Source organism: Vulpes vulpes, chromosome 5 (genome assembly GCF_048418805.1).
Source record: "Vulpes vulpes isolate BD-2025 chromosome 5, VulVul3, whole genome shotgun sequence".
Taxonomy (NCBI): Eukaryota; Metazoa; Chordata; class Mammalia; order Carnivora; family Canidae; genus Vulpes; species Vulpes vulpes.
In genome coordinates, this window is record NC_132784.1 from 103705665 (window position 1) to 103727941 (window position 22277).

The window sequence follows — 22277 nt, forward strand, 5'->3', positions numbered from 1 at the left end:
TAGCTAAGAAAAACAAACAATTCTGAAGAGGCTTCTTTAAGAACTCTCCACAAGCATGAGTCAAGGTGATGATGTGGCCATTCTCTGGGTAATCTGATAAATGTCAACAACCAAACTATTGAAATCCGTCCCTCAGGTGAACACACCTCTCTGAGTTATATGAGAAGTTGCCAAGTCATCTTGTTCTGTTTGGATCTAGCTACTGCCTCAGAGAAAGAAGAAAAAAGAAAACTGAAGTGATTGGACATTGGGTGATCTACTGAAAATGCCTATAGTTCCCTTTTCCCAACAACCATCCTGGTAAAAGTAGACAATGCATAGGCAGGTAGGCAGGAGGTCTTTCTCAGCAAATAATCTGATCACAGGCACTTAATCAAAGGCTGGGTGTTCCTTAAACAACACGCAGTTTTCCACGTAAGGAGACTGGCGTGCGATTCCCCACTAACACTACTCTTTCACACCTGATGCTCCCACATGGCCTCAGAATCCCTGAAGGAACCTGAAGCAATCTCTCTAACCCTACTCCCCCCAGCTGGAGAGAGCAGAGATATCCAAAGATCCACTTTATGTTCAAATTCATTATGCGGTCCAACTCCAAAGGCAGCCTAAAGCTGACCTAATTCCTAGACACTAGTTTTTGACTAAATTCTGCCCATTGCTTGTCCCAGCGCTCATTGGGATATCAGAACAAAACTACCTTGGGGGAGGGGGGGAGGTGCAGTGAGATTCCATTGTTAAGATACACTCCAAATCTATACCAGTGCCACAGATTTGGGCCTTGAGGGGTGCGGCATAGAGGGGCGATAGGATCTCCCTGAAATGTGTAAGCAGAGTGAGATTCCAAAACCTATGAGTTGTTCTGTATATGAAGGATCCTGTGGTAAGTCTGGAAAGCATCAAAAACAATAGTCCTCTCTCAGATATTCATAGCACATATTGAAGGCTCTGACATGTCCAACTGTGAAGAAACCTATTGAACCCAAATTTGTCTACATGAAAGCTTCTGGGGCAAAACACTTATTATTATTTTTTTAGGATTTTATTTATTTGTTTATTTGAGAAAGATAAAGAAAGAGAGAGAGTATGGGGGGTTGGCAGAAGGAGAGGAAGAAGCAGGCTTCCCCACTGAGCAGGGAGGGTCACCCCGCATCCCAGACCCAGAGAGATCATGACCTGAGCCTGAAGCAGCCACTCAACTGCTCAACCTACTGAGCCACCCAGGTGCCCTGGGGCAAAACACTTATTAACGTCTTTCCTCAATGGGCTGTGGGTCCCTTGAAGTCAGAGTCCACCCTGTTTTCTTCAACTGCTGTTCCTCGAGTGCTTAACATAGTACTGGATACTTTCATAAATATTTGATGAAGCAATGAATATCCTGTGAAGTAGGGTCCCATAGAACATGCCTTATAAAACTAGTCACATCTCTATGGAATAGTCCAAAGGACAACCGTCCCAAATAGGAAGATCACTTTGAATCTCATAGTCAAATCCCAATTTGTGAGGTTACTGTTAAGAGTACAAAGGCATTTATTGTTTGTGGTCAGAAAACTTCTCCTTTGCTCTCAAACTATCTTCTCTTTGTATCAAATGAACCTGACCATACATTTTAAATTCACTGCCTATAAAAATCTACTGAGGGGAACGTTTAAAATGCAAGTCCTGGGAATTCAGTATTTCTAGAGTATTTCTAGAGGAGCCCAGGACTCCACATTTTACACAAATACCCTAGGTCATTCTGACATAGGTGTTCAGGTGGAATGTACTTTGAGAAATGCTGACCAAGAGACACTGTGGAAGAGGAGTCCTTGACTTGGAATCAGAAGCCTGTTGGAGGCCCAGATCTGCATCTCCACTACTCGTGTGGCCATGGCAGGGGTCTCTCAGCTTCGCTTTCCTCTCTGTGGGACTCTTAATACATTTGATAGCCTATGTATCTAGCTCCTACCCACCTACTTCACAGCATTGGATAAGGGGAAAGCATTTATGAAACTCTGCCCTGAAACCTAGCAGGTATTCACATTGTTTAACAAATCAGTAAGTTCACAGTTATTTTAAAGTTCTATGGTATTAAACAAACTCTATCACAGCAAGTGCTCAACACAGAAAGATTTTCTGCTGATTATTTAAAGATAGACCCAAAAGAGTTGGACCAATACTGTATGCACCCATATCAGTCAACCTGGCAAAGTGTCCCTCAGAACATTTGGCTCATGCTTATGGACACAGTAATTAGCCAAATCATGGCAAGAGCCAAGCTATGTGACACTGGCCACAACATACAGAATGTTCAAATCTTTCCTACGCTTGTTACCAGACCTTCCCAGAGTGGACTCTTCACTCTTAAGTGAGTTAACAGCTAGAGTAAACTCTTTGGCTGGTGTCTATGTATTTACAGAGATGGTTCTTGCTTATCAAGTATCTTCATTAATAATAATTAATCATTGTTCAAGAAGTACAACGCAATGGAATATACATAATGATAATACAGTACTCCGCGTATTTAATTCTCTCTCCATTCTGAAGACTCTTCTGGAGCCTGTAGCACTCGGGGTAATTGCTGTGAAAACTGCTCAATCATCTTACAAGAATCCTCTGAAAACACTAGAGACGCTGTCAATTGTTTCCTAACTTTGCGGCATATTCTGAAGCCTGCCTTCTGGCATTGATCCAATATTGCTTGTTATTTATCTTTTCTTTACAAAATAAGGCAACAAGCTCGATGACTGAAAAATCTCTGCCTGAGACTCATTATTAAAAATTTCCAACTAGTGGAAGTATTACTGTACTTTCTATATATATTAGTCATCATTTTTTTGGTGTTGTCTGTATTTGCCCTTTTGATTTTAAACTTTTAAATTTTAAGTGCTTATCCCACAGCTCAAGCATTCAGTGGATATACCTAATAAATTTCGTCGGCTCATTGACCTGTGCTGAAGGATAGCAGCAAGAGAGCTTGAAAACCTGAATTCATGCCACGATGTTTATTTTCTATGTTTGTCATTGCCTTTGTGCTGCATGTTCTGGTTGTGATCTACCTTCCTTGTCTGTGTCTCCTGTTAGCAAGTAACAAAGGTGATTGCTTACAGGGCTCATGCAGGTAAGCCAGTAAATGAATAAAGCCTGGTTTGGTGACCCCATCAAAAGATGGCAGTGACAGCTGGCCCTCTGCTAACTACTGCCATCAGAGAACACGTAATGCAATCCTGGAAGTCCTAGATCTTCCAATGTTTCCAGAGAAGCTGGGCATATAATAGGTATTCAATAAATATTTACTGTAGCAAGTAATTCAGAGACTCCGATTTTCACCAGAAATCTCTAGATTTTACATGTCAGCAGCATTAAGCAGTAGTAAGATCACAGACTCTCCAGCCAGACTGCCCAGGTTCAAAATTTAACTCTGTCACTTATCAGCTACATGACCTTGGGAAAGTTATACAAAAACTTTATGCTTAGTGTTCTCATCTGTAAAAGGAATCGTATCAACCTCATAGGGTTGTTCGAGAACTTAACTTTCTAATATTTATTAAATCTTGGACGATACGTGGCACATTGCAAGTGCCACATAAACACGGAAGCTCACACTTAAACTTCAAAACGCCTTATAATTTTCACACGTATTATCCCATCTTTTCCCCACCGTAAGTGGTGGATGAATGTATTGCCCTGTATGCAAGGTAATAGTTTCCAACAGGATCTTTCAGGGCTGTTCAGGATGACAGCCATGCAAGCTACTCATGCAGAACGCAGGGCATGCACACTTAGGAAGTGTCTAGTCGGGCAGCCCGGGTTGCTCAGTGGTTTAGCACCGCCTTCAGCCCAGGGTGTGGTCCTGGGGACCCGGGATCGAGTCCCACATCGGGCTCCCTGCATGGAGTCTGCTTCTCCCTCTACCTGTGTCTCTGCCTCTCTCTCTCTCTCTCTCTCTCTCTCTCTGTGTGTCTCTCATGAATAAATAAATAAAATCTTTGGAAAAAAAAAAAAAAGAAAGTGTCTAGTAATTTACCCAATAGCATATTCCATAAAATGACAGATGTAGAAAAGCTGGTCCACGACTTCGAATGGACAGAATCAGAGATGTCTCAGTGTTCACCGTATGCCTTCTTACTAACTAAATAATGAAATAAAAAAAAGACCTGCTTCAAACCACTGTCTGGTTATTTTTAACCTATACATTAATTACTACAAAGCAGCCAATGTGAGAGCATAAGCAAAACCTTTACATTCAATAATGTGTATTTATATTCCTCCCCTTTTTATTCATTTTTGCTTCTAAATTGCTTTGTAATATTTTAGTTTCTCTTTTCTCTGCCTCCAAGACCTTTCTCCTGGGGACTTTACAAATACAGGCCTATGTGTAGAAACTGCTAAGTTAGGAACACTCTGTCAATCTTTCCTTTGATTTTCCTGGTTGTTGTTGGTTTAAGGCAGATTCTTAATGTTATTTAAACAGAAGAGACTGTTTAGAATTTCTTGGTAGATGAATTTGATAATGATAATTTTTTTAAAAAACAACTACTGTCTTCTTGGGATAAAAGATCTCATTCAGCAGGGTAGACAGCTTATCTGAATAACTCAGGACTTCTTTGAAGAAAAAGGTCAATGTAGCCATAGATGTTTCCTTGTCTTGAACAACAACAGTTACTTTATGTGGTGCCTGATAACCTGCATTTCACAAAGTTGTTATCTGGGCACTACAGAAGTCTTCTCTTTTTTAGGGTTTAGAGTTTTAAATATTCGTGTTGTGTTTAAATCTGAGTCTTCTCATGGATGAGAAAAAGCACTTACTGTTAAAAATAACTACTGCTAAATTGGACTTCCTACAAATTCAAAATGTTTATGAATTGTGGGGCATTATCAAGAAAATGAAAAAACCAGGGTTGCCTCAGTGTTCCAACTCTTGATTTGGGCTCAGGTCTTGATCTCATGGCTCCTGAGATCAAACCCCACCTATGGCTCTGTGCTCAGCAGGGGTCTGCTTCTCTCCCTCTGCCACTTCCCCTGCTTGTGGTGCTTGCTCTCTCTCTCTAAAATAAATAAATAATTCTTAAAAAATAAAAGAAGAGAAAAGAAAAAAAAGGGGGGGTACTCCTGGGTGGCTCGGTGGTTGAACGTCTGCCTTTGGCTGAAGGCATGATCCTGGAGTCCCAGGATCAAGTCCCACGTCAGGCTCCCGGCATGAAGCCTGTTTCTTTCTCTGCCTGTGGCTCTGCCTCTCTGGAGTCCCAGGATCAAGTCCTGCGTCGGGCTCCCGGCATGAAGACTGTTTCTTTCTCTGCCTGTGGCTCTGCCTCTCTCTCCCTGTCTCTCATGAATAAATAAATAAATAAATAAATCTTTAAAAAAAAGAAAGTGAAAAACTCAGAGAATGGGAGAAAATATAAATATTTGTAAGTCATATACCTGGTAAGTATCTAATACTCAGAATATATAAAGTACTCTTACAGTTCAACAACAAAAAGACAAGCAACCCAATTAAAAAATGAGAAAAGACAGTGCGTGGTCATTTCTCCAAAGAAGATATCGAAATGGCCAATAAGCACATGAAAAGATATTCAGCACCCCTAGTCATTATGGATATGCAAACTAGAACCACAGTGAGATACCATCGATGCCTACTAGTATAATTTTTTAAAAATGAAATAAATATTAGTGAAGATGTAGAGAAACTAGAACCCGCAGATGTTTCTGATAGGACTGTATGACTATGCAGCCAGTGTGGAAAGCGGTATGGGGACTCCTCAAAAAGTTCAATGCAGAATTATGGTATGGCCCAAGAATTTGACTATACCCGACAAATCTGAAAACATACATTCAAGCAAAACTTGTATATGGATATTCATAACAGCCAAAAAGTGCAACAACACAAATGTCCATTAACTGAGGGGTATATATAAATAAAATGTGGTATATCCATAAAATCCAGTATTATTCAGCCATGAAGAGGAATGAAATACTGACACATGCTACATGGATGAACCCTGACAGCATTATGCTAAGTTAAAGAAGCAAGACACAAAAGGTCCAATGTTAAATGACCTCAATTATAAAATGTCCATAGCAGGCAAATCCATATAAGCTGAATGCAGATAAGTGGCTGCCAGGGATTGAGAGGAGTAGGGGATGGGGGGATTACTTCATGGCTACAGGTGATAAAAACGAACGTAACATAGTGGTGTTGATCACACATCATTGTGGATCTAGTAAAATGGAGTTACATTATACACTTTAAAATGGCTTAAACATTTAATTTTATGATATCTGAAATTTTATCTCTTAAAAAAAAAAAAAACTGGCTTGGACCCCCAGTAGAAAAACCAAGAAACTTCTTCCCATACAAAGTAATTTCACACAGTGTATCACCCAAACGGTATTAAGGAGTGACGTGCTGAATGTAGAAGATCAGTGGCTGACAAGTTGTCCTTATTCCATTTATTTCACTGTGCCATTTATCATTAGCCCTTTGCTCCTGAATGGTATTTTTGGTTTGTCAGTTTGCCAGTAGAAATTTCTCTTCTGATGTTACATCTCCATGTCCAAAAGTTTCTTATCAATAGTTTAGCCAAAAAAAAAAAAAAAAAAATAGTTTAGCCAATTTGGCCATCACTGATTAATGAATAAATGTGGGAACCTTCTCCCTTCTAAATTATAATAAAATGTTTAATTTGAAATAATAGAATATTGATGGCTCTGGTAAGGGGAGGGTTATGATTTATCATAAGTCAGTAATTTGTATCTTTCGTTAATTTACAAGAGATAAATGAATTAGGAACATTGATATATCTAATAGAAAAAGCAAAGAACATTAGGAAAAAACTAATTATCTCCCTCAAAAAGAACACATACATTTTATCCCACAAACAAATATCTTTTTTTACTATTAGAATGTTGGTTAAATATTATATAAATGAATCACAAGGATATATTATATGCTTCAAACTTCATTTTTCCATCCTGCAAATTTCCTGTCAACTAGGTTATACAATGGAAAATGTTGAAAAAAACTTTAAGCTGGAAAAAAAAAATCCCATTTGAATATATACTGGCTAAGCAGTTGAAGGTTAGATTAAAGGATATAACTGTAAAGAAGCATGACAAAGTTATACGGAAAGTTCCGAAAAGAAATCTAGTTGCCAATGAATTTCAAAGATACAATTTCCTGAAATCATATTTTTAACACAAACCATGATTTTTTTCTTAAGTCTCAAAGAAAATTTCTATATTAAAATGTCATGTTTACCTTTCATGAGGGAACTATTTGAATGTTAATATGGCCAGGTTTATTCCAAATAGTCAGAAGGTGGGGGCGGGGGCAGGGCAAGCATTTGAATAGTTCAAGTTTAAAAGAAAGAAACTAATTTTCATGTCAAGTATGTGTCTCCTTTAGGTGTAAAGCAAAGGCAGTTTTAACCAGAATTACCTGGAGAATTGGGGTGGGAATAATCCTGTCTCGTAGAAGCTGAACAAATCTGGTTCATGTACTGTTATTGTAAGGAAATTTGAGAAATCCAGAAACTAAAACCAACCTGTTGAGGATGAACAAGAATGTGATGAAAGTAAATGCTTATATTCTAGGTCAAAATTGAGACAGAAAAAAAAAAGAAAAAAATTTTTTAAAAATTAAAAAAAAAAAATTGAGACAGAAGAGTGCACAGGAGACTTTGCAGGTAGCATCATGTATTCAGTGGTCAAATTTTAAAAACACTCAGCCAGAGTATACATCTGAACATTTAGCCAAAATAGTCACAGAAGCTCAGAGCTCTATTTCTTCACTTAAGGGGGGGAAATGAAGTTAAGTAGAGGAGACAGAAGAGAAAAGCACTGAGTCACTGGAAATTCCTTGTCAAACAGAGTCTTCTTTCTGCTCTCCCAAATTCCCCTTCTCCATTTTTCTTTCAGGCCTCTGGTCTTTCCCCAGATATGTGCAAATTTAATGATCAAGTGGAATCCTGAAGAAGACTGTACCCCCCTCCTCTAAACTCTCACTTCATAGTAAAAGAAATCTCTATGAGGGAGAACCTATAGATTTAGGAATTATCCCATGGCGGGAGTCCTGGGACTTCTGACCCAAGAAAGATTGCTCACGAAGATAGGGAAAGGACCTGCTCCAGCTTTTTGGGAAAGTGGCCACTGCCTTCATCCATCCACATACATCCGGCAAGGTAGTTTATGTTTCCAGTCAAAGCTCTGGCTGGGGAAAGGGTGACAGGCAACTGGTGCTGGTTCTGACACCATTGTAGTCCCCAGATGACCCAGCTTTGCTGCAGAGAGAAAGGGATGAAGGAGACAGGCACAGCTGCTGAAAGTTTTAGGACTCAGAACACTCTCTTGGTCTGGGGAGGGGTCAGGTTAATCTTTCCACCTTGGAGCTCCTAGGACCAGGAGGTCATGCCACCTCGAGGACACAACTTAGGGACTGTCAACTGCTTATTTGTGAAATGGTGACCATCATTTATCACCATGACCTAAGGCCATTTGAGAAAGGAAAGGCTGCTCCAAGGGGGACACAGGTGCCATCTCTGCCAAATCCTGGTGTACTGCTTCCCTGCTTAGGGCCTCATCTCATGGCTTACAGGTCACAGACCCAAATCATTTTAAAAGACCAGTCCCTTATCCTGTCACTTCCCAGAGTTCCTTGAAAACATGAGCTGTTCTGGGGCAAATGGTGTTTCTTCTGTTCACTAGTACATCTGGAGACAAACGGGCCTCCTGGTTCTCTGCCCTCACTTCCTTTCATACACCAAGTTCACTCTCTAGTTTTGTCTGGGTGCTGGAATGTCACTCTTATTCATCCTCTGGTAGAGAATCTGGGGTCCTCCCTATCCAGACCCTCTGCCTGGGTGGGGTGGGGGCCTGGAGGTCAGCCAGGAGGCAGAGGCAGAGCAAGGGAGGGGTGGGACAGCCAAAAACCTGAAGCCTGGAGAGAACTAGGATCCCTCAGCACAGCGGCCCAGGAGAGACCTAAGTCAGAGCTTAGGGCGAGTTTATTTAACTTTGCTAAGCCGAGGAAGCTGCCAAGTTCTAAGATCCCATCAGAGACCAGGGAAAAAGCCCTACTGATTCTGAGAATTCCTAACAGCAGAATGCTTGGGGTGAGCACTTTTCTCGGGCACAGTCCAGAAGCCTGGTGTGCGGAGTACACTTTCAGGCCCCAGATTCTGTCCCAGGGAGAATCGCCCGGGTGGGGAGGGAGTCAGCTCGGCCTTTTCCATCTTCACCCAGCTTCTGAGTGACGTGGGGCCTAGAGCACTGGGGCCAGGGGATTTGAAGGTGGCTGAGCGTCAGGAATGGAGGAGGCTGAGAAGCTCAAATCAAGTCTGGGCGTGAGCCCCTGAGCCCAGGAGCCCGCGTGGCCCAGACCTTGGGCAGTGGGCTTTACTGGCTGGGGCTGGTTCCATCGCTCTCCCTGTTCTTTTCAAAGGGGACAAGGAGGAAAAACAGCCAGCGAGAGGTCACTCTTTTTGACCATATCTTACCCTTTACCGCACCTTTCCCCGTTTCCTCCTAACTTCCACCTTTCTTTGATTCCTTTCTCTCCTTCCCTGATTTCCTCTTACGACTTATGGAAAGAGCAGAGGCGCAGACAAGTGCGTGACAGGAGAGCCCAGCGGCATTTACACTCCGGCAATGGGGTGGGGAGGGACATCCCAAGACATCGCACCCCCAGGTCCCTAATGGGGACATTTCCGGGTCCCTGCCGCTACTTTCTGCTACAAAGTGGCCTCAGGTTTGACAGCCACCCAGGGCTGTCAAACGCAAGAGGCCCAGGGACAGTAGCAGAAACTTGTTTCTGCTTTTAACTTGGCAGTTGAGTTTCTGAAAGCTGTTTGGGGCGGGCCGGGGTGAGAATCCGGGCACCTCCGAGCCAGGTAGGGGCGGCCCCCGGCCTGTCTGAACCAGACTGTCCCTGCAGGGCCAGCTCGGGGGTGACGCGGCGACGAGGGCTGGGGGCAGACCCCTCCCCCATCTCTGTGCTCGGGGATCTCGGGGTGCACACACGCTGGACAGCGAGGTCCCCTCTCCGGGGCACTGCCACGGACCCGTCCTGGCTCTCCGCCCCCCACCAGTCCATCCACACGGCAGAGCGCTTTGGAGACGTGGGCACCGGGGGATTCCAAGGGTGACATCCCCTGTGAGAGCAGGAATTGGAGGCGGGTAAGAAGTTGCGCCGGGAGGGCACCGGCCCGGCGCGCGGGGAGCGGCGAGCCTGCAGTTCTCCGCTCCCGGGCTCCTAACTCCTCCCCAGCTCTGTTCCGCTCTGCGTCCTCCGGCCAAACCGAACCGAGCCGCGGGGTATTTTCGGTCACTACCTCCTCCACCCCCGCGCGCCCCCCCCCCCCCGTGTCGTGCCTCCGTTCCCGAGGCGGGGGGCAGGGGAGGGGCAGTCGGACCCGCACGCGCGAGTCTCCCGCCCGCCGCCGCGCGCCTGCGGAGAGCCGGCCTGGCCGCGCTCGGGGCGCACCGCCGTCCCCACAAACGCGCGCCCAGCGCTCCTCTCGCCCGGGAGCCCCCCGCTCCCCGCCCCCTTGACACCTCAGTTCTAAAACACCGAAGCATCGTCCGACGCTCCGGCATTCATAAAAAGAGGACAAGGGCAAGGCCCACGGACCGCGGCCGCGATCTCCTTGCGCCTTCGCTGTCTGCGCAAGCGAGTCCTGGTCCGCAGCCGCTGGAGGGGGGCGGGGGCGGCGGAGGCATCGCAGCGCCCAGTTCTGCTTGCATTTAGGGAACTGACCCTGACCCTATTTCCCGGAGAGCGTCATCCTGTACCCACGTCCTTCCCTCCTTTCTACCGGGGCGGCTCCGAGATTTTGATGGAGACATCTGTCCCTGCATCGCAGAGGGAGGGTCCCAAATGGCGAGGGCTTCCAGGGCACTTGGTTGCCATCCCGCGATCGGTGCCACGGCGGAAGGAGAGGTCCGCACGCCAACGCTCCCGGTCCCCTCCCCCGGCGCGCGGGGCCGCACTCCGGGCCCGCTCCGCCGCGCCCCTCCCCCACCCCGGCCCCACACAATTTCCTTCTTTATGAAACGCGCACGCCCAGCCCACCCCGCCTCCCGCGTAAAGGCCAGTCCTGTCTCTTTTTGTGCCCAGATGCAAACTCAGCTGGAAGTTGGGAGCAGGGCAGAGTCAGAGGTGCACGGAAAGAGGGAAGGAGAAGGGAGAAATCCCAGGGGGAGAGGGCGCAGGGCGGAGCTGGAGGTCGCAGGGGCAGGGGCAGGGGCAGGGGCAGGGGCAGGGGCAGGGGCGCAGGACAGCGCGAGGGGCGCGCGCGCCGCTGCGGAGCCCCAGCGCCTCCCCCGCGTCTGGCCCCCGCGTGCGCCCGGCGGGGTCGAGCGCGGACTCACATGGTCGGACTGCAGAGCCTCTCCCAACTACTGCGAGTGGGTGGTTTCGGGGCTCCCCGAGATCTTCTCCCCGGCTGCCTGCGGTGGGAGGGCGGAAAGAAACACAAAACAAATCACGGGACGCAATCGGGACGGGCCTTGCGGCGCCGCGGGGACCTCTCGCACTTCGCGCAGGAGAGCGGGCGCGGGGAGTCGGGCTGCCGCGTGTAGCCTATAAATAGCGAACTTTTAGACGGAATCAACTAACAAATGGGAGGCGCGGGCGTAAACTTGCGCACAGCCCCCCCTTTCCGGGGACGGGCCGACCACCCCTCCCGCCACTCGCTAGGCAGGGTTTGGGAGGGGACAAAATCGCAAAGGGAGGTGGAATTTAATTTTATGAGCTTTTGCAGCAGTTTTGTTATTATTATTATTATTATTTTTGCAACGGGGGCACTCCGCCTCCTCTACCCTCCTTTTCCGCCTACCTTGGCTGCGCACCCCCGCCCCCACCGCCCCGCTAGGCACCGCAGGTACCAGCTAGGAAGGGCGAAGGCCCAGGAGAGCGGAGCTCCTGGGGGGGTGGGGGGGGATTGCTGCAGAAGCAGGGAGGGGGAGGGGACCCCGGAGCCGGGGTTCCCCGGGGATTACTGGAGCGACCGAAGGAAAGCAGAAAACCGCCAGCATTTGGGGGTTGCCTCTGACGCCAAGACGGGAATCTAGGTTATCCCGAGTTTGGGAGGGAAGTGCGACAGGGTGAGTACAGAAGGCACAAAGGAGTTCCTAGAGTGCAGGCTTCCTTTCCCAGGGCAACAGTGACCCCCCCGCCCCCCAGTGCTAGGAACCCCCACTCCCCCCTCTCGGCAACTTTACTCGAACCCTCGGCCCTGGCGGGGTAAGTCCCTGCTTGCCTTGGGGGCCGCAGGCTCTCGAGGAAGCGCGTCGGGCCGGAGGGTGCCCCGGGGTCGGGCTCGCTAGCTCCCCGGGGCCGCACACCTTCTCGCCGAGCCCGCTCACACCTGCCGACCGGAAGGTCTATTTGACCGGGAGTCCCGGGCACCACTGGCCCGTCCTCCCGCCCCCTTTCCTTGCGCCAAGGCCCGATTGCCAATGGTGATTGGGTTAGTTCGATTTTCATTTTCTTTCGAGGTGCTTCTTCAAAAATAAAAGCCCCCAAGGACGGCGGGCGCTCGCCTTCCCCTCCAAACTCTCTAGGTCAGGGGGTTGTGGCTTCACTAAATTTATCCTGCCTGTTTCACACGAACCACAGTCAATAGGGTATCAATTGGGGTGGGGGGTGGAGGAGGTTGGGAGAAACTGGGAGCGCTGCAGGTGAGGGCCCGGAGGCGAAAGGAGGTGCGGCCGGTGCCCTTTGGAGGCTCCGTTCTGCACGCGAGGCCTGCGGAGCGGGGCCCAAGCCCGCCTCGTGGGCCTAAAGGCGGCCTCCAGCGGGGGGGGGGGGGGGAGGAAGGGGGCCCGCGATCCGCGCGGCCAGTTCTCTGTACCGCTCACCCCGCCCCCTATTAACGCAGAGGTCAATCGCCTAACCTCTAGCCCGCATCCCCGGGAGAAAATCCGAGCGGGTTCCCGACGCGCTTGGGGTGCGGCGCTGCGGCCCCACTCGCGCTCCAGCCAGCACCGCTTCCCGCCTCTTGCCGCCCCATATACGCGGAAAAGTTATTTTGTTTTGCCCAGAGAACAGCCCGGTTTGGAAGGAGAGGGAACCGGCAGGGGTGCCTCGGGGTTGCAGCGGCCGCTCACCCCGCGGGGTGTGCCCACCGCCCCGGCTCCGCGCCACCGGGGCGGCCCCCGCGAAGCCCGTGCCGCGGCGCTCGGCCAGGAGGCTGCGCTTCCCGCGCTTCTCCAAGGGCCCGGCCTGGAGCGCGCTTGGGGGGGCTCCCGGGCGGAGCTGGACGGAGCCCGGGCGGCCCCCCCTTGCTACGTACCTGTCCCAGCCTCCCCGCTCCAGCCGCTGCGAGGCCCGGAGCCTGCCGCCTCCAGCGGGGCGCGCCCCGCCTGCCCCCGCGCGCCCCGCGCGCCCTCGCCCTCGCCGCCGCTGGGCCAGACACGGGGCGGGCTCCCGCGGGCCGTTGGCTTGGGGCCTAACCCCAGATTTTGCGGTCCCTTTGCGGGCTGGGGAGAGGGGGTCCAGGCCAGCGCCTCCCCTTTCATCCCATCCACACCTCCCCGCATCCCCTCGGGTCAACTCCGCAAGGAAAGCGGGGGGTGGGGGTGGGGGGGAACCTCCTTGCAGGCCGAGTGTGGAGGTCAGATGAACCTTTTCACGAAGGTTCTGGGGGTTGGAACTGGAGGCACAGGCCCTCCGCAGACAGGAAAGACAGACGCACGGGCGCCGGTCCCGTGGCTGTGTTCAGCGCGAAGTTCACGTCTATTGTTTTCTGCCTCGGGGAAAGCTGCCCGGTGTGATGGATCTTTTTAGAGCCCATCACTGGAAGAAAAATCCTGGTGATAACGATTATCTCCCGCCCGCGCTATCTCGCCATCGCCCCAATTCATCTCCCTCTCGCTCGAGCCCCTCGGGGAGAGCAGGAGAGGCGGGGGCAGGCGGGAGGACGGGCCCAGCCGCTGCCCTCGGATGGAGCGCGGAGGCGCCAGGCCACCTCCTCCGGCCCAGGCCGCCCCGGGCTGGGGAGAGGGGACCCCGCGGCTTGCTTTCCCTGCCCAGCCTCGCGCTTCTTTCAAATGATTTTAGTCTGGTGCTCCGGTCTATCCATATACATTTCCAATCTCATGGCTCATAAACTATTAGCAAAATGGTTTCATTATTCACCTTCTGTATCCTACAAAAGGGAGAAGAGAAGGGAGCGGCAGGAAGGCAGAGTGGGGGTGGGGGGGCCCGTCGTTGGACACTAGTTAACAATGATACTGCCCGTGTTTAAATCATGGTTCAGACTGCCTTCCTCGAGCTGACATTCAACAAATCCGATCCGTTTCCAAGGATCTGGAGCCGACCCCTTCTCTCCCCCTCTCCCCTCCCCTCTTTCGCTCCTCTCTTTCTCTCCATCCATCACTACCCATCTCTCCTCAACACCCAGGATTCTAGAAGGACCAGATGAATAGCTAAGATACTGCAGATCCATTATTTGCTTCATTAGGTGTCATCAATAAGGCACACCCTTCAGATACGACACATACAATTATTTGGTTAGAATCGCTGCCCCCCCCGGTGCCCTTAAGGGTGCTGGTGGTGATGCAACCACGTATCATCCCTGAAGCCAAACCATCCCAAGCTGCAAGTCTAGGACGGTAAGCAAGAAGTTGGCCGAAGGCTCGGCGTGCCGTCAGTGTGCCCAGTTGGGCACCAAGTCCTCATCTGGCTTATTCAGCAAGACCCGGTCGGCGAGGAAGTTGCAAAGTGGTGTGTGTGTGTGTGTGTGTGTGTGTGTGTGTGTGTGTGTGTCGGTGCATGTGTGCGCGCGCAAGCGCGTGGCCCTGTGAATGTGTGTGGAGAGAATGGGAGGGGTAACAGATCGGGGTCTTTGTTTGCCTCTGAGAGGTGGCAAAAAAATAATATATATATATATACACATATGCATATATGTGTATATATATATATTTTTTTTTTGCATGAATAAACTTGAATTAAAAGACAAATAGAAACAAACTGGCTCGTGGAGGCGGGAGAACTCTGTTCCTGGGGCTAAATAAGGTAGAAAACTGCGGGCAGGCGTGAACTGGCAGGAACGGCCTTGGGCGCCTGGAATTCGACCGCCTTCTCCGCTGGGGGCGATGATGATATTAAGTGTCTCCACCAAATACTTTTAACTTTTCGTAAATTGTATCTAGCATGACTCCATCACAACACACACACACGCGCGCGCGCACACACACACGCACGCACGCTCTTCTGCTGCACTTTTTTGAAAATATTAAGGACGCCAGGCAAGTGAGAGTGCGGTAATTATCCCTGGATGCAGAAACCAATCTGGCTGCGGGAGGCCCCTCTGCAATCGCCGGCGGCGGCGGCAGCGGCGGCGGCGCGCGGACCCGCGCAGAGGCCGGGGACTCCGGGCGCCGCTAGGTCACCGCGCCGCGCGGCCGCCGCTCGCCGCCTGTTTAATATACATGGGGTGGGAACGGAGGGAAACGGATCTCGGGCCTGCACGTCCTGCAGAAAAAAAAAAAAAGAAAAGAAAAAAATCAATTTGCTATTTATTTTTGAAAAATATAGATTTAGGGAATTTTTTTTTTCCCCAGCCCGACCCCCTCCAAGAACGGCGGCCCGCATTTAATTACGTCTTTTAATGACTTTTCCCTTATTTGCCATTGCGATTTCACGTTAAGGGCGGGGGTGGGGTGGGGTTTCTTTGGGGGGGGGGTGTTTCAATTCTGGTATCTTCAAAAAGATTTGCCTTATGTGTTAATTGCATGCTGTTAAGCACATCTGGGACTGCGTGCTGACCAACTCGGACCAACTTTTAATTAACACATTGACCCGGCGAAGAAGCAGCCGCCCAGCCTCCCCCTCGAAATATGTATATTAGCCGCGCGGAAGCCGCTCGGCCCGCGCCGCCAGGTGCGTGCGAGGAATTGCCTGCGTCGAGGGCCGGGAGGGGGGTGCAAATTGCAACCGCTCGCTCTCGCCCGCCCGGCGAACGTTTCTCTCGCCTAACCTCTAGGAAAACAAAGAAGAAGAAGAAAAAAAAAAAAAAAAAAGAGTAGATGACCGGCTCCAGAAGCAGGCTTCTTAGATCCTTTTAAGTGACTTGACCCTGGGCGGGGAGCTCGGGAGGATGGAAGGGAGGACCCCCAGAGCTCTCTCCACCCAGCCTGACTTGGGCACGTTGGGCCTGAGCCGAGGTCTGGAGCCTGAGCTCTTGGAACCGACCGAGCTCTCTGTTAGTGAAAGAAAGCGGTGGCCAAGATGCCTGGTGGAAGGAAAGCCCCGGCCACCGGCTGCCTTTTGTGATTCTGGCCTTCCCACTCTCAACCTCCTCCCCTCGGCCTGGGGTTCCCCGAGGCTCACCCACGAACCCCCAGGCCCTGGGTCTGAGAACCAGGAATCCGCGTCCCCCGCCCCCTTGCTTGGAGCGCACTGCCGTCTGGAGGCAAAGGGAACTAGTGGCTAAGGTTAGGAGGCTAGGCCGGGGAACCGAGCCTGGACTCCCCAGGGGGGATCTTCCAGCCAGGGCAGTCGAATCCCGGCTGGAGGGAGGAGGAAACCCGGAGGGCTCACCCACCGGCGATGCCACCTGCAGATATGCAACTTCCCCCTAAGTAATTTCATTCAGAATTGATGGCGTTTCACTGGAGTGGTGCCTTCAAAGTGAGTGCCTAGCCTGCTTCCCTGTAGAGCACAAATGCGGGTTAATCCCCAGATACGTACTCATTTTCTCTTTCCGCATCTAATCTCCACGGACTCGCTCTTCCAAGTGCTTAGCTGCAGCATACATCCCTATAAAAAAAAATGTCAAAGTGGTATTCCTTCTCCCAGCCATAAAAAAGTTGGAGTGAATCGCTCCCAAGTTACCATTTAAAGTCCCCTCCAGGTAACAGTTGAAGTTTCTTGTTTGACATTTCTCATTCCCCAATACAGAACTTTTCAATAAATACGTAGTTCCAGCACGAGGAGAAGTATATGTCGCAATAAATTCATGGCTGTATGCTCTAACTATGTCGACGCTTTGCAAAATTTAATGTGACAAGATTGCTCCCCAAATTCCTTCCACCTCTCTTTTTTTTTTCTTATTCTTTTTTTTTTTTTTTTTTTGTGCCCTTCTCCGGAATCCACTTTTCCTATCAATTTATCAGAGAGTCTGCAAAAATTCAAAACTGAAAAAATGGAAAAGACAAAGACAGAACGAAGTTCTGTAGCTCAACAATTCCTCTAAGTTACTCCAGATCTTTTTATATTCAGATAAAGGTATAATCAACACACATCTTCATCAGGGGAAAAAATAAATAAATAAAAACAATCCATTGGTAAATTACAAATGTCCCTTTGCAGAGATAAGGCCTCTGGAAAGTTAGCACAAGCATTACCCAAATGGCTTTATTTTGAGTTTTAGTGGACCACAGCTACTTACTTCAGCTCACAAATTGATCTGCAAAATTGCAGCACACACCTGATATCCAGGGAAAAACAAGAGTTGGTAACTCCAGCTGGTTCTTTTGATTTACTCTGCCTGGTAAGATGTATGCTGGGGTGTTTTGATAAGAGGAAAAAAAAAAGGGAGTCAGCAGTTTGATTTGGAAACTCTTTTATTGCTGAATATGGTTGCAGGTTTAAACTAAAGAATGTGTTTCTGCTGGGGACATTTGCATGACACATCCATATGCATTAGCAGCTGCACCGTGTTATATCATCAGTTCCTGTGAGCATTTATCTTTTTTTCCCCCTTCTGTCTTTCTCAAAGAAAGCTGGTAAGTGGCTTATAGGAGAACCATATAGACTTTAAAGATACATGAATCTTCCTGTGTCCTTCAGGCCCTCAGCACCTAATTGGCCTACAGCATCTTGTTTCTTTTGAGGATTTTGGAATATTTGAAGTACCTCGCCTCCCTGCTTACAGTTTTTTGACCTATAAGATGGATTGACTGGGTATGAAATATAATGAAAATCATCTAAAGAAAGAGGCCTGGCAGTTCAAGTCTGTATTTACAAAAAAAGGTGTTGTGATCAACATTCCTCTGCTATGTTGCTTTGTGACTTAACAGAGAAACTTTTCATCAGATATAGTCTCCTTTATGGCATTGGTTTTCATTTCTTGACACTTGATAGAGGTAATATTTTTGAATCAGGATAGTTAAGACCTTTGCACACTGGTGTAATGTGTAATGTGTAGTGATGGCGTCAGAGACCACAAGAGAAAACCTAGAAGACGTGTGCTCCTTCAGACATTGTATGGGCTGTGCAAAGGCCATTGTCTGATATCCACAGCGATGGTCTGCATCTAATTCTACCTGAACTTCGTTTCATATGTCTGATTCTCTCTGAACTCCAGTGATCTGTAAACAGCAGGAATCACAATGTCAAATTGAAATCAGAAGGAAACTGAGCTTGTATTTGGTCTGCTTCTGTTCAGTAACACAGCTGATTTAATAAAAAAAGAAAACCTTACATTTAAACTGTAGTCATTGAGTCAAGGTAACTAGGAAGCATATAGACTCAAACCAAGAGACTAACATAAGCACATTTAAAAAAATCACCTCATATCTGCTCACACTTAGTGTTTTATGGAATTGTTTGAAACTATCCATGCTCAAATGTTTTAAGTACTAATTACTACAGGTATATTACAAAGTGAGACAAAAATCTTATACACACACACATATGCAAGTAAACAAAAAGATAATAGCCCTTAGGAATCATGATATCCAACTAGACATATTGTGGTTTTCTCTCCATTTTTTGCAGATTTTTTAGTCGTCAGAGAAGCTATTTAAAGGAAAAAAAAGAAACAACAGTCATTAGTAAAATAGTGTAATCCTTTTTTTTTTCTTAAAACACTTGGAACTAATATGCACTACTGTACAAGTGGGCAGGCACAATGACACATAAATATGCATGAGCGTAAATAATAATCTATTTTTATGTCTTGTTTCCAGATGTTTGCAAATAACATTAGCACATTGGTTTGACCTAACCAAAAGGTAGTTAAGATCTCTGCCATTCAGTTGAATAGTAGGTAAGTATCACAGAACAAATTTCTCCAGCCCTCCATTGCACAAAACTTGTTGGCTTTCTTTTTTTTAACTCTTCAACTTTAAAACATATAATTCATATAATGCGGATGAAAGTAAAAACAGTTGCTTGATATTATATAATGGAAAATTAACTGGCTGCATTATTTTGTTCGATTAATTATTTCAGTGATAACCAGAACAGCCAATTGTTAGGACTGGTGAGCCGAGGTGATTAGTTTAGAACATAGGCCAGAACTGATCCTGTGGCTAAGTGTGCTCAAGGGCTGCATATTACACCCCCAGCTCTGACCAGCCCTGGACAATTATGTCCCAGAGGTGACAAAAGGAAAAATGAGAATGCGGATGAATTTGCACAAACTAAAGAAAAATATTTACTTTTTAAAGTATGCATCTTGGGCAGCCCGGGTGGCTCAGCAGTTAAGCACTGCCTTTAGCCCAGTGCATGGTCCTGGAGACCTGGGAGAGAGTCCCACATTGGGTTCTCTGCGTAGAGCCTGCTTCTCCCTCTGCCTGTGTCTCTGCCTCTCTCTCTCTCCCTCTCTCTCTCTCTCTCTCTTTCTCTCTCTCTCATAAATAAATTAAAAATAAATTAAAATAAAAAATAAAGTATGCATCTCACTTATAGCATTAAGTACAGGAGATATAAGACACATATCTACAACCCAAATGAAATCTCTCTGGCAAGATTTATTAGAGAACAGGGACAGGGAGCAAAAAGACCTAATTAAGGCTACAAGGAGAGCTTTGGTATGATGAAGAACACTACTCTACCTGCCTGATATCAATATGTCATTTAAAACTCTTACAAATCAGATGCAACTGCTTCAGTGTATATTCTCTTTAAGAAGAAGGAAGAATTTGTTCACTTTCAGATTGTATTTTGACATTAAACATTTCTGGATGCATTAATGGTGTCAATACATTTGGAGATACAGGGGATCTAGAAGAATTACTTATTTCCTTATGCATTCATCTCTTGGTTATATTTTCAAAATAATTCTATTTCTTCTTCTAAGACTTTCCTGTGACAGGGAACAGTATCACAGGCTCTTTGAAATATGATGGCTAACAAAGATAAACCGTAAGCCATGACAACAGGTCTCCCTTGATTCAGCAGATCTAAATCAAAAAGCAGACAGAAGTCTTGTTGAGTCAATATTTAATTCTATGGCCATTTATTCATACTTGTTTCCAAGAAGTATGAACTAGGTAATATGGATATTCAAAAGCCAATGATTGTAGTCTGGCATGTAAGGAGCTCAGAAGTCGCTACTCTTTTCTAACAAGTAAAAAACTGAATAAACTGAAAAATCAACAACTCTTCTTAGATCCACCAGAGAAGTGAGGTCATAGGGCAAGATTCTACCCCCAAAATTGGAAAGACAGATAGATGAAAACAAACAATCACAACTTATGGCAATAAAATCCCAAGTGTGAAAACCTCCTTGGGAACCAGTACTGGGGTAGGAAAATAGGAACTGCAATTAACAAATTGATAGAGGCTCAATGGGGACAAATCTGAGAGCTAATCACAGATGGGGCTCCATGTTTTTGTGACTTATTTCTAGAAGCTCTACCAGGTCCTCACTGTGAATATCAGATAAAACTCCTCCTACATCAGGAAGGAGGAATGGAAAAGAACTACTTTTTAATAAGTCTAGGTGTTGTTGTTGTTGTTGTTTTTACAAAGCCTGCCCTCAGGAGAAACTATTTTGCCAGAGCCTAACCTACTGGGGCTTATCAGAGCCTAACCTACCTGAGAGAAGGGAAATACCAAATTTCAGGCTTCTATATCCATCATGTCCCACCTAAGGGGTTGAAACTGAGATGTGCTGGTGAAAGTCACAGCCTAGGGCCATCATTAAAACACTGGGATCTAATCATAACACCATAGTCCGGGGGCCGCAGGGGCCGTGGTTCTGGCGATAAGAAGTCCAAAAAGCGTAGCCGGCGCAAGGAAACCTACTCGATGTATATCTACAAGGTGCTAAAGCAGGTGCACCCGGACATCGGCATCTCTTCCAAGGCCATGAGCATCATGAACTCATTTGTGAACGATGTGTTTGAACGGCTGGCTGGCGAGGCTGCCCGGCTGGCCCAGTACTCGGGCCGGACCACACTGACATCCCGGGAGGTCCAGACAGCGGTGCGTCTGCCCGGAGAGCTGGCCAAGCATGCTGTATCTGAGGGCACCAAGGCCGTCACCAAGTACACCAGCTCCAAGTGACCCAAGGCCTTCCATTAATAAAGAGTGAGCTGCTCCCCCCCCCCAAAAAAAAAGAAAAAAAAAAACTATATCCATAGTTTTATAGACTATAGACTATAGTCTATAGACTATATCCAGCACCCTGACACCTTACCATCACATTACTAAAGACCTATTGACTGCAGTTTCTTTTACCTGGTATATTGGATCCATCTTTCAACAAAAATTATAAGGCATACTAAAAAGCAGTAAACACAGTTTAAAGAGATTGAACAAGCACTAGAGTTGGTCAGATATGGGAGGAATTTTTGAATTATCAGACCAGGAATTTAAAAAAAACACAATTAATATAATAAGGGCTTTAATGGAAAAAGTAGATAACATGCAAGAGCAGAGAGAGATAATATAAGCAGATATAGAAATTCTGAGAAAGAATGAAAAAGAAACAGTAGAGATCAAAAACACTGTAAGAGAAATGAAAAATGCTTTTGATTATCTCATTAGGAGACTGGACACAGCTGAGGGAAGAATCTCTGAGTTGAGTATATGACAGTAAAAACTTTGAAAACTGAAAAGCAAGAGAAAAAAAGGTGGAGAAAAAGAATAAAATATCCAGGGACTCTGGGACAACTACAAAAGCTGTAACACACACAGTAGGACTATTATAAGAGTAAAGAAAGAAAGGAACAGAAGTGATATTTGAAGCAGTAATAACAGAATTTCTCACAACTGATGTCTGACACCAAACCACAGATCTAGGAAACTCAGAGGACACCAAATAGAATAAACCTAAAAAAAAAAAAAAAAAATCAAAGATAAAGAAAAAATTTGAAAGAAGCTAGAGGAACAAATCTTTACCTATAGAGGAAAAAACAAGAATTATATCTCATGCTTCCTCAGAAATGATGAAAAAAAAAAAGTGAAATGTTTGCATTGAGAGAAAAAACTACCAACTTAGATTTCTGTACCCTTTGAAATTACCCTTCTAAAATGAAGGAAAAATAGACTTTCTCAGACAAACAAAAGTTGAAGGAATTTGTTGCCAGTATACCTGGTTGCAAGAAATGTTAAAAGAAGT

The 22277-nt window shown here is 46.9% G+C and overlaps 2 protein-coding genes across 8 annotated transcripts in view; one reads left to right on the forward strand and one right to left on the reverse strand.

The window, feature by feature from the left end:
- The window catches only part of ESRRG (estrogen related receptor gamma), a 617890-nt gene extending 604541 nt beyond the window's left edge, over positions 1-13349 (reverse strand). For 2 of the 7 annotated variants that reach the window (XM_072759533.1, XM_072759528.1), the window contains exons 1-2: positions 13272-13349; positions 11347-11424 (exon numbers count right to left, since the gene is read on the reverse strand). Coding sequence is in view for 1 of the 7 variants with exons in the window: in XM_072759516.1 (XP_072615617.1) it covers positions 11347-11348 (2 nt within the window). In the remaining 6 variants the exon portion in view is untranslated. Of the gene's footprint in view, positions 1-11346; positions 11555-12236; positions 12347-13271 lie in introns of those variants that run through there. The other 5 variants (XM_072759537.1, XM_072759526.1, XM_072759516.1 and 2 more) reach the window with 4 other exon arrangements.
- Positions 13350-15257: 1908 nt separating this feature from the next.
- LOC112914578 (histone H2B type 2-K1-like) lies at positions 15258-21220 on the forward strand. The gene is made up of 2 exons (XM_072760167.1): positions 15258-15416; positions 20888-21220. Exons 1-2 carry the CDS (start codon positions 15258-15260, stop codon positions 21218-21220), a joined length of 492 nt encoding a protein of 163 aa, XP_072616268.1.
- The last annotated feature ends 1057 nt before the right edge of the window (positions 21221-22277 follow it).